General features: G+C 37.8%; 2 protein-coding genes across 9 annotated transcripts in view; one reads left to right on the plus strand and one right to left on the minus strand.

Moving 5' to 3' along the window:
• Positions 1-5,870, plus strand: part of LOC143344630 (uncharacterized) — a 93,619-nt gene extending 87,749 nt beyond the window's left edge. For all 5 annotated transcript variants that reach the window (XM_076770864.1, XM_076770866.1, XM_076770869.1 and 2 more), the window contains exons 2-4: positions 1,497-1,895; positions 1,972-2,681; positions 3,424-5,870. In XM_076770864.1, coding sequence (XP_076626979.1) covers positions 1,497-1,895; positions 1,972-2,681; positions 3,424-5,002 — 2,688 coding nt within the window. In that variant the 3' untranslated portion in view covers positions 5,003-5,870. The remainder of the gene's footprint in view (positions 1-1,496; positions 1,896-1,971; positions 2,682-3,423) is intronic.
• A 117-nt stretch (positions 5,871-5,987) lies between these two features.
• On the minus strand, positions 5,988-11,515 carry Mvb12 (multivesicular body subunit 12-like Mvb12). Of its 4 annotated transcripts, XM_076770910.1 has the most exons (9): positions 10,820-11,029; positions 9,887-10,087; positions 9,191-9,329; positions 8,910-9,108; positions 8,679-8,829; positions 8,513-8,596; positions 8,089-8,425; positions 7,970-8,020; positions 5,988-6,872 (listed from the first exon to the last, which is right to left on the minus strand). In XM_076770910.1, exons 3-9 carry the CDS (start codon positions 9,317-9,319, stop codon positions 6,837-6,839), a joined length of 987 nt encoding a protein of 328 aa, XP_076627025.1. In that variant the 5' UTR covers positions 9,320-9,329; positions 9,887-10,087; positions 10,820-11,029; the 3' UTR covers positions 5,988-6,836. The 4 variants fall into 4 exon arrangements, with proteins under 4 accessions (XP_076627025.1, XP_076627023.1, XP_076627026.1 ...); XM_076770908.1 differs by lacking the exons at positions 9,887-10,087; positions 10,820-11,029 and adding an exon at positions 11,143-11,515; XM_076770911.1 differs by lacking the exon at positions 9,887-10,087.
• Between the last annotated feature and the right edge of the window lie 353 nt (positions 11,516-11,868).

Raw genomic sequence — 11,868 nt, forward strand, 5'->3', positions numbered from 1 at the left:
AAAAATTTTAATAGGGGATTCTAGAGGCTAAAATAAGACGAAAATCAAGAATACTAATTTGTTGATGGAGGCTTCGTTAAAAAGTTATTAACAATTAAATTCAAAAATTTCAAATCATTCTGGAAAAATTATTTTCAGTTACGGGGGTCAATTATAATCATTTTTGGTGAATACACATACCCTCGAAATCCTATCCACTTTCGAAAAAAAATCGCGTAGGTGCTGCAATTTTTCGGCAAAAAAAGAATTTTACAAATCGTTCTAGAAAAATTATTTTCGATTGCGGGGGCCAATTGCAATCATTTTTTGTCATTACACATACTCCCGAAATCCTACGCACTTTCGAGAAAAAAATTCCTTACCTAAAATCTAATTAGGTGCCTAAATTCGACAAAAAAAAAAATTTCAAATCATTCTGAAAAAATTATTTTTGGTTGCGGGGGTCAATTACAATCATTCTTGGCAAATAGACATACCCACAAAATCCTACCCACTTTCTAGAAAAAAATTCGAGAAAGTCTGAAATTTTTTGACGGAAAAAAAAAATTTCAAATCGTTCTAAAAAAATTATTTTCGGTTGCGGGGGTCAATTACACTAATTTTTGGTGAATAGACATACCTCCAAAATCTTGCGCATTTTCGAGAAAAAAATTCAGTACGGGCGGAACTTTAAACGTTAATAACTTTTTAACGAAGCCTCCATCGACAAATTGGTATTCTTGATTTTCGTCTTATTTTGGCCTCTAGAATCCCCCATTAAAATTTTTTCCAGGGTTGGCCGAACACCCTGTATAAGCAGATATACGTCATTGTTTGAGGCTCTAAATTTTCAGCAAAAACATTGTTCCGACACTGGCACCTTTCGCATAATGATTTCAAGGCTTCAAACTATTATTTAAGCCAAAAAACAAAATATCGAATTTTTCAAAATTTTGGAGTTACCTAACCCCTTAAGTATTCGAATATTCGTATGTTTCAGAAAAAAATTCTTTTTTCGAATCATTGCTAGTCGGTAAATTATCCACGCCATGCGCTGTCGGTAAACATACACTTGAGATCGATCGATCTATTTTCTTTATTTTCTTTTTTTAAGTATTTTGCAACATGCATTATCCAAACACAACAAATACAGTTTATTCAAGAGTGCTTTTGTAAACGCTATTAAAAAGTAGCGTTATCATCGTATCGAAAATCGTCGATCAAACTCAACGCTAGATTAGATTGCCTTGATCGCCTAACGCAGATGATAAATCTATTTTACCAAAGTCACCTGGTTTCTTCGATCACTCTTTCTATCAATGTTCTCTACGCAACATGTACAGTTAATTACGAATTAATCCCCGGTTATATGAAGTAATTTTCCACGATTAAATATTATTATTTTTCGAGCAAACGCTTAAGAATTAATTTCGATGGCTAGAAAAACAACTATTTTAACAACCAAGTTCCGTAGAAGTGTATTCGGAATATTCCATAACCGGTAAATTATTCTTCAGATGGAAACCGAGGTGCGGACACTCAAGCAAGAGCTGGTTCGCACCCAGGATGCCTTGAAGGCGGCCACGAAGAGATGCCGCGACCTGGTGAAGGAGCTGGACAATCGCACCACGGGTCACGAGTCCGAGAGGACGCTTCGGGATCAACAACTATCGCGGATCCTCCGCGCTCTGCTCGTCCTCGAAGCGCGGCTCAAGCAGGAGCAGAAATCGATCAGACAGCTGCTCTGCGAGAAGGACAACGTGATCAGGAACCAACAGCTGGAAATTGCAAGGCTCAGGCGTTACACGAAGAACTACATCAAATGCAAACGCGAGCAGACGCTTGGCAAGGCCTCGATGCACATCGAGACGGCGAACAACATCGAGGATTGCGATCTGCAAACGTCCAGCGTCGAAGTAAATAAATAAAATACCACCAGGAATTTTTATTAAATAATTTGTTTTCCTACTGACGCGTATTTTGTGATTTCAGTTGGCATCCAGGCAAGACAGCAGCATCAGCAAGGACATTCAGAATCTGAAGTGCGAGATAATTACGAAGCTGAGCCCGTCGGTAGTGTCCGTCGCGCTCGACGACCTGGACAGAGGCGTTAAAAAGACTCACAGCTTCGCTGGTAGCGATATCTCGAAAACGAGTTTAACGAGTAGCGAGAACACGGACGTGTCTATTATCACGACCACCACGGAGGGCAGTCCTTCGTTGCTCAGTACGGAGGGTTTCTGCGAAGGCGAGAGCACGGACGTGTCGCCCGGCTCGACGCTGAACAAATCCAGCAGATACACGCCGACGATGGTCACCGACAGCGAGAACGAGACGACGATGATCTACGACGACAACGACGACGAGGAGATCACGATCGTGGAGAACGGTTCCAAGCTGGCGAAAAAGAGGACGGGAATCGGTAGGTCGAAGACGCAAAAGGCTGGCAAAAACACGGAGGCGATCGAAGCGACGAACATCACGAGGACGGAGAGCAAGGACGACGGGATGGACTGTAATTTCGCCTCGGAGGACGAGGAGAAGGAGCAAGAACCTATTTACGTTAACGCTTGCAACGAGACGAATTCTAGGAACTTGGAGCATACGGAGAACGCGATCACCGAAGCGCCGAAAACTAACGAAGATTATGGTAACCATAACAACAGCAACGATGGCTGCGGTAACAGCAACGATAGCAGTGTGTAAGTATTGTTTTTATGCGTGACAAAAATTGAATTGCCGCGTAATAGTGCTTTATAATCAAAAAGAATTATTATTTCTTACATCGAGGACATTAAAGAGTGGTCAGAATTATCCTACCTCACTCAGATTGATGAAGAAATTTTTTTTATAACGTAATGCTATTTGTAAGATAAGTTAGTAGCGATGATTTCGATGTTTCGACAGTATTGCTTTGTCACGAGTTTAATAGACGCGATGACACTGAAATGCATTTCTCGGTTGTCGCACGTTCCATTTGTGCATACACGTTCACGTTATGGATCATTAACCACTGTCTACAGTTTTTAGACTCGGACAAGTGGTCGTTAAGTGTCTCTTTTGATGTTATTTGGATTATTTCAACCACTACCGTACGATAAACATGAATAAAACAGGTCGTTTAAACGCAGAACTGGACCACAGTAGGAAACTTTGGAAAGTAGTAATAAAAGAGAGAGAAAATTGGAGACCTAGAAAAACCAAGTAAAACGTTAATCTTTACATATGTAGAGAACACATAAGATACTAGACAAACAAAAAATATGAAAATCGTCTCCACGGTGCAAATAAAAATTAAACAAATACTGGTCTCTGCTAAAAATTCAAGCTTGCATTTATACAGTATGTGTAAAAAGATTACAGTTTAGAGAATAGTCTAGCAACAGATAATCTTTAAGAATAAAACGTTAAATTGAATTTAAGCAATTATATGCTCTTTCACAGGCCCCCAAAAATGGAAATGGAGGAACAAAACGTGGAAGAGACCAGCGGGAACTGGTACAGCGATCCGGACGAGGACAGAATCAACGACGATGTTTTCAGGCACAGCACCTATCGACCAAACAGCAATCACAACTCCGTTCTGGAATGCGTAAACCAGATCCTTCTGAGAGATATGGAGGAAGAGGAGAACATTCTATCCGTGTCTAGGAGGTTTAAACATAGAGGGAGAATCGTTCGCTTTCAATCGGCAAGGCTGTCCGACATCGAGTCGGTGGGCTCTGAAATGGAAAGAAAGAATTCCGAAGAAACTATCACGGAAAAGGAGGTATCTATCAACGAATTCAACGATGCCCCTGTCAGCAACTTCGAGCCCACTGCCACGGAGGACGAGTTTGGAATGAGTCTCGCTCAGTCTGTTCCCTCCAGCGTTGCAGCCAATATCACCAGTCACGAGTCGAGCCTCGAGGAGTCAGAGGAATCGAAAGCCATTCCGATAGTAATTATAGAGCCAAAGGTCGAAGCGAAGGAAACGAGGCACGCGACGTTCCCCTCGTCGCAGACAGCTCAAAAGTCGAATCCACCTCTGAAGATGGAAAGGATCGAGGAGAAGACCTGTTTACAAATGTCTGGGAAGGGATTGACCATAGCGAAGAACCTCGACTACGAGGACATAGAGTCGCTTCCCGAGATAATATCACCTCCACCGAAAACGCCCCCAGCGTTACCGCCTAAGCCACAATTCAAAAACAACACGTTGATCCTGAAAAAGATTCCTAGTCCTTCGTTCCTGATCGACGAGACGCGCAAGAAGCAGCCGTTGCTCGAGTCGAGTTCCACCGAGCACAGCAAGAAGATTTTCGGTTTCATATCCTCGCCGTTAAAGTCGGCTGGCATCAACGTGACATCAGCCAGAAGCTTGAACTTTGAAGAAACCATCAACAAAGTCACGGGAACGAACGAGGAGGGAAACTTTTGGAAGAACAGGTTCAACAATGTTCGTTCTTCGTTCCAAACGCGACAGAATCACGAATCCGGCGGCGAACAAGCGCGGAAGATGCCCAGGGTCACGAACATCGTTCGTCATTTCGAAGAGTTCAAGATCGGCGGTGAATCCGAGGAGCAGACGAAAGAAAGGAGCAAAACCAAGGAGAAGCATGTCCATCCGGAGTTCGATCAGGAGTTCGACATTAGACAGAACTTCGAGGAATTTAATCTGGACGAATGCAACCTGTCCGACGATCCTGACAGGCCCGAAGGCGACGGTTCGGAGAGACTTGGTAACCTCGGGGCCACGGTTAGCCAGAACGAGAAAACTGCCGCAACCAAAGACAATAATAATGTTCCTCTCGCTGCGACCAATTCGAGTAGTGGTTACGATCACTTCCTGGAAGCAACGGGTCTTAGCAATAAATCTATTCTAACGCCATCGAGGTTGCTGAGTAACCACAAGAGTATGCTGAAACCGAAGGACGTGAAGTATAAGAATAAAATTAAGGCGACCGCGGTATTGGAGAAGCATGGTGTCTCCGCGACCAACAACACCACTCATGTCAGACATTGGACTGGGCCGTTCGTCTGACGACTGGCCCAAGTTTTTCCAAGTAACCTGTTTCGACAAGAACCTGACGAGGGCGAGTGATAATTTTCGAGTACTATACGCGCGTCGAGAGTATGCACCTGGCAACGCTCGTGGGTTGCGTCACAGCAGGGATTTTAACCCTAACCCGGTTTGGTTCTGTTTTGTAGAGTAACCCATGGGCTAACCATGCCTCCATGCATTGGATCTTACTGCAGGTTATACTACTACAGTTAACTTGCTTTCACAGCGGGTTATAATACTATGGTCAATCTTCTAAAAAGTAGGTGTACTATTTAATTCTCATTGGTTATCCCCAGTAATTTATGACACTAATCAAATATTGCAACTACGCCACAGCAATCATATTGAAAACAGTCGAGCATCGATGGCCCAACTTCTAAGAGCGTCTGTACACTCTTAACTTGTTAGTAATTGTTAATTAGAAGTAAGCAAGAAAGTTCTCAAGTTTTTCCCACAAATTTCAAACAAAATGATGCAGCCATTAATAGGTGGTTAGAGTTTTCGATAAATACAGTTGGTTAACAGACAAACGCATTCTCTCGACACGCAAGGAGTAGCTGTTCTCGTGTACTTTTAAAGATCAGTGAAAAGAAAAACAAATAAGAATTAGTGACTGTGAATATTCAGACTGTGCTTCCAACACAGTTCATCGTTAAACACGTTTCAAGTGTAAAATATAATGGTGTAAATTATTATTAATAATCCTTTTTTAACGCAAGGCTTTTTCATTTTTTTGTTGTGCGAAAAAATGGAAAACCATAGGAATTAATTTATTTATAACAGCTTTTCAACGTAAAAAGTATTTCAATGTGTTGTATATATTTTAATAAAATATTTCATACATATTTATAGCGTGACTAATGAAAACAATAAATTAAATAATTTCGTAGCAACGTATGTTAAGCTTGGCTTATTCTGCTGAGATCGCGAGTACAGTTTGTTTACCGCGAAAATTTATACCTTTATCGTGGGAACATTTTTTTTCTGTTGTTTTCTATTATAGAAGACATTAAAATGACAAGTTACTAAAACTTATTTCATTATTAAAAATATGCGACAAATAGACAAATCTGAAAAAATACAAAATATGACGTTTCGTTTGCACATAATTTATCTGTAGTTTTATATTAACCCATAATTACATTCTTGTTATATAAATGTTTTCGTACCTTGTCACAGATATCTTGAAATTTGATAATAGAAATGTATATAAATTTTTACTTAATTTTATTTCATCTCAATGACGTCTGAAAAGCTCTATAGATGTAATTACGGGTTATAAAAATAGCAAAAGTTTCTGTAAGCTATCGAATACAGAATGAGGAATCGATAGACGAAAATTTCAGGATGAAAATGTGAATGTGGTTGTTTCCTTGTTGCAAATAAAATTATAGATGACTTTATTAAAAGAATCTTAAATCTGATTTAAGAAATAGGAGTACATCAGTACAATATTAAATATTCTGTAATGCTTTATAAACAACTAGAACATATGGTACAATTATATATAACTTCTACTACCTATAAAAATACAACGCAACTCTATAAAAATACAATGCTAATTGTCACTCGTATCAAAATCTAAATAGGACATGGGAGAAAGAAAAGTATATCGGAAAATGGACATTATGACACTCGAACATCTCATCGGTAAATGTTAAAAAGATTCCATTTTCGCGGGTTAGTAATCACTCGTTCAGGCACTCTATTACACTTGGCTAGTATTTTCGCTATATTATCAATACAATTGTATAGATATAGCTGTAGAATTGCATGAAGAATCACACAATTGGTTTGGCACAGTGGTTTCTCTTCACGTTTCTCTTTCCGCGCGGAAATCATAACAAAACTGAAAAGAAAAATATCATCATATTGATATGCTATGAACATTTAATTCCGAAATGTTAAAGAGCTTAAGCAAGTAAACAAGCAATATTTTGAATTAGAGTGTGGCACAGTTCAAACAGTTAATCAATGGGCGATCAACAAACCCCCCCTCTCCATAGATTTGTTTTCAATTGTGCATGGTCATATATTTCATTCAGTGACAAAAAAACTGTAAACAAAACCATGTGACTATGTGTGACAGAACCAAAACAACAAGGTATTATACTCCAAATAGATACAGACGCAACTGAATTTATACAAAGTTACTATTTATACATAATAATTACAGCTCTGCAGTGAAAAAGTCGATAAGAGAAAATATATGAAGTTATCAAACAAAGTAATACAAAGAACAGTATATTTATTGACCCATTTACGTCTGATCTAAGATACGGCGGAGCAACGAGCTTTTGTCGCAAATCACTTGGGTTTGTTTGCAAACGATATTGTTGTGTGCAACCTTATGTGGTCGTCATTAATTTCCACTGTCAATTTTACCGTAAATTTATATGCAGCAAGTCGGGGTAAACAACAATAAACTGAATTTGATCAGAGTTGAACAAAATACAAATTTGATTACATTTTCCACGATACGATGGCATATAATCGCACTTCAATTGCACTGTAATCATACGATACTACTTACCGTCTAATTGCGGTGTAATTATAATCGTAAATCTTCATAACGTGTAATGACTATCTAATTATCGTGTGATTACCGCGCGACTAGAATGCAATTAAAATCTAATTACATGCAATCATATCATAGGAAATTTAACCAGATTACATTTTCCCTAATTTTGTTTGAAAGCAGTCACTTTTCGTTATTTTTGATAGAAGTCTCAGTAAAACATTTTCAAGGGTTCGAAAGTTATTGATATATTTCGACTATCGCCAATAAGCACGTTCATTCCCCTTCCCTTGTCCTATCGCCTATAATTTCAGAGAATTGACAATGGGAATGAATAACACAAATGCTATAAATATGCCAAATTTAAAATAAATTGAGAAGAAGGAGAGGGGGTGATCGACATTGACTAAGATCTTTTTTTATCTTACCTCCTTATCCAGATCTTTCTGAGTCCAGACTTTCATCACAGGAAGTTTACTCTGAAAACAATGTTACCGTTAAAAATGAATAGAAACCAATATACAACGTTATTATTAAAATCGCTTACACTAGAGGAATCCGAGTGAACACTAAGACGCGGATGAAGGACGAATGGGACTCCATCCAAATCGGATGAACCTGGTAGTGTACCATAAATTGATGTGGATCCAACCGACGACGAAGGTGGTTGCGGGGCAGGTCTCGTGGGCCTGATTCTCGCACTGGGACTTAATATTTCGTAATCTCTGTCACTGGATTCGTCCAGTTCCTTTCCCGCATTTCCTCCAATTTGCGGATAAATTCCATTCGTTGGTTTTGGTGAAAACTTTGGTTTCGGTGGCCTTTCAGGAGGTATTTTGTGAGGTGTTCCATTCGATGGATTTGGAGATGCATTTTGAAATAAACTGCAAACCGAAATGTTCGATTTATTGGTTGGTAAATACGAATACGAATACATCTTTAATTACGTTCTAAGTAAAGTTAATACTTACTCTATATTAACATACGATTGCGAACTAGAATTCCCATTTGCAATATCCACAGTTTTGTAGCAAACGCAAACTCCGTTTATAACACTGAAAAATCCAAACTTTAAATATAAACGACAAATAAGTTTATACGATATTTTTACGTAAATTCATAAATCGTTACACATACCCGGCTGCGACAAAACCGTTTGGAGCCATTTTAGATGTATATACTTTGCGCAAAATTCCACTACATATAATAATATCCGTAACTGCTTTCAAGCATAATTCCTTATTTCTAATTTTATAGCACAATTGTTTCTTTCTCCATGCCTTCTGCACTAAAATTCATTATCGCAATGTACTAAACGAAAATGATTATCTAACAAACAGTATAGCGATCAGTCTTACGTATGCTCACTTGAATCTACAGTATAAGAAATCATGCTGTATCCTTCTGGAGGAGAATCTCGTTCGTTAATGACAGCCAGATCTTCGATCACGCAATGAGGTAACCCTTCAGTCTTTGAGAAACATATGTATCTGGCTTTTCTTTTAATAAATAGTCCAGTTTCTCTTCCTAAATCAGCATCCGTGTCTTGATCGTATGTTCTAGAGATCTACACAAATTATGAAGAATAATAAAAATAATTGCATAAAAAAACACCATAAATGCATATAATTTGTAATCATCTTACTCACCACTGTGAAATTTGGTGGACATTTATCTATGTCTTCAACAACACTTATGGCTGTGATTGGCCTATCATTAGGCAGCACAGATGATAATTGATGTACCAACATTTTATTGCAATTGGTCTTTTTAGACATTACTGCAATCCTATTACAAAAGTAGATTCATGCAATTAATAAATATATTTAACTAACATTTAACGATAGACAACTTAAAGTAGTAAGCTATATTTTTATCATTTTACAGATAAGATATTTGTCACCCAAGTAATTGTTACAGTAGATAAATCTCTTAACTGGAATTTCAAAACATGTTTTTGAGTCATACAAATTCATTTAACGAACAGAATTTAAAATCTAGGAAGAACTTCGCCGTCACCGAACGCGTGTTTTTAACAATATTCATCGCGCATTGAATCATCGAATCTGATTCAAGAAACGTGAATACTCGTTTCTCTGGTCTTCCCCTACTTAATCTCGATGACCCAATTTTCGATCGATACGAAAATTGATGATACACTGAAAATTAATCCTACTAATCGTCTTCAAAATATGACAAGAATAACTCAAACGAAATATATTGTTTAACCATACAGAAAAGTCTCGAACACGGTTAACGTTCGAAATGTTCGCGGTAAAGAAATATCGAATTGAACATTTTTTTTAACGAGCCGTAAACCCGCGTATACGTTAAATTTTGCTTACCTTTGTAAATATTACACGATACAAATCTATAAGTACTGCATATTTGCGTCTGTGTTTACCGTTACACTTCTAATTAGCAGTCAAACAATCCCGACAGAATAATACGTCGATTTTCAATCGAGTCGCGATCGACTCGTAATTTTTTCGCCATGCAATCCTATTCTTTCGAAGACTCATTAGAGTGAAGGTACTTTAATGCTTCTGAATAAACAGAGGGAAAGAGAAGAACTGACGAACGAAAAGAGAAAGGAGACAGAGGGACTAGAAGACAGAGAAAAGTAATATACAGAGGAAGAAGAAAATATGTACAAGGTGTCTCGCGTACAATGCAGTTACAAGCTGTTTATTAAACGTCGAGTAAAATGATTGGTAAATCACAATGTATTAAACTTACGTATCCCGTCGCGCTTAAAATGAGTTCTGTAACTTCAAATATGGAATCAAACCCAACAAATTGACGGATTCCATAAATGTAGCCTTTAAACGCGTAAAATAAATGAAGCATAATACTTTTCAATTGTTTAATAACGTTATTGACATTAGGAACACCACAAAATAATATGTATGTCATTGAACTACAGAACGAACTATGTAGGCATTCACCGCACACAGCAATAAATCGACTGAACGCCTATAGACGTTGATATCAATCGAACTGTTAATATTATACTTTTAATATATCTGTGAGTAAATCTTCCATGCATCAATACTGTAGTAACACTTATTTCATGTGTCCAATCTATTGATATAACAGTTTCAGATAAATAGTACTTGCTTTGGAAAGAGCTATTCTCAAATTTTTAAGTTCATGACATTCTTTTTGAAAGAAGAACAGAAATGCTATAATTATCCGCAAAGGTGAACCGAAACCAAGTATATTACATAACTGATTTCGGCAAGCTACAGTATATAGGAAAGTAATTTTATCACTACCTTTGATAGTTTCGAAGAAAACCGCTTGTAACACTTTTTATGCAAGACACCCTGTATATACGGATTATCAATTGATCACTACTATAAACACTTTAGTATTCACGTATTCCTAAACGATATTAGACACGAAACTAAAATAAGATGAGTATTTTTTCTTATAAACACTGCTATTCATGGAAATCGGGTTTCTTCTCTTGCTTCTTCGTTAAACGTTTAACTAAATTGATATCAATGACGTCACTTGTGTACATATACACACCACTACCCACAACCACAATGACTACCATCTTAACTGACTAGGGTAGTGTGTTCAATACACTAACCTCTGTATCCGTTCCTTTCACGCCGTAAAACCTTACGGCGCTTTTCTTAGTCGTTTCTATACGATTCACTTCTGCTGTTCGTTTGCTTGATTATACGCGTCCCGGTTATATTTATACCAAGTTAATCTGACGTTTTCCAGGCGATAAGAATGTGAACGAGAATCGTGCGCCACCCCTTCATCAGCATTCTTATTGCAAAGCGTGTTTATAAAAAATTTTTAACACAATTTGAACCTACAACGCCGTAACACTTTCCACAGCCGTGGCCATGACACTCGAGTTTGATCCTGAAACTATAAAAACAGCATGGCGTCTTATTTATTTTTCCACTATTTTTGTATGGAATCGATTTTAATTCACGTCATCTTTCAACTGTTACAAACATTTCTACGATTGAACAATCTTTATACACATGAAGTTGATACAGATAGGTATATTACGTTTCTTACTTTTCATTGTTAGAAAAAAGAAAATTGTAGATGGCACTGCGGTGTTTCAAACGCCTGGTGCGATGAGTATTGAGTACCTACTTGTTACGTGATCAATTGAATCTCGGCATCGAATGGCGACGGTTGATGGCGTGGGTTTGGTATAAAGACTTTTCTGTGAAGTAAGAATACATATTTTATACATTCGTCATTGCAGATCACAACAACGCTTTCACAGGTAACATACTAAACACCTTTTATAGATTACTATTAAGAAAAATCATTATCTTGGTTGATA

Source organism: Colletes latitarsis, chromosome 8 (genome assembly GCF_051014445.1).
Source record: "Colletes latitarsis isolate SP2378_abdomen chromosome 8, iyColLati1, whole genome shotgun sequence".
Classification (NCBI taxonomy): domain Eukaryota; kingdom Metazoa; phylum Arthropoda; class Insecta; order Hymenoptera; family Colletidae; genus Colletes; species Colletes latitarsis.

Excerpts from the sequence above, each read along its gene's own strand:
- Mvb12 (XM_076770908.1), bottom strand. The coding sequence starts at position 9,319 with ATGTCTAAAAAGACCAATTGCAATAAAATGTTGGTACATCAATTATCA. Across the intron at positions 9,109-9,190 it reads GTCCACCAAATTTCACAGTG|ATCTCTAGAACATACGATCA; the intron begins GTGAGTAAGATG and ends TAATTTGTGTAG. Across the intron at positions 8,597-8,678 it reads AACGGTTTTGTCGCAGCCGG|TGTTATAAACGGAGTTTGCG; the intron begins GTATGTGTAACG and ends TGGATTTTTCAG.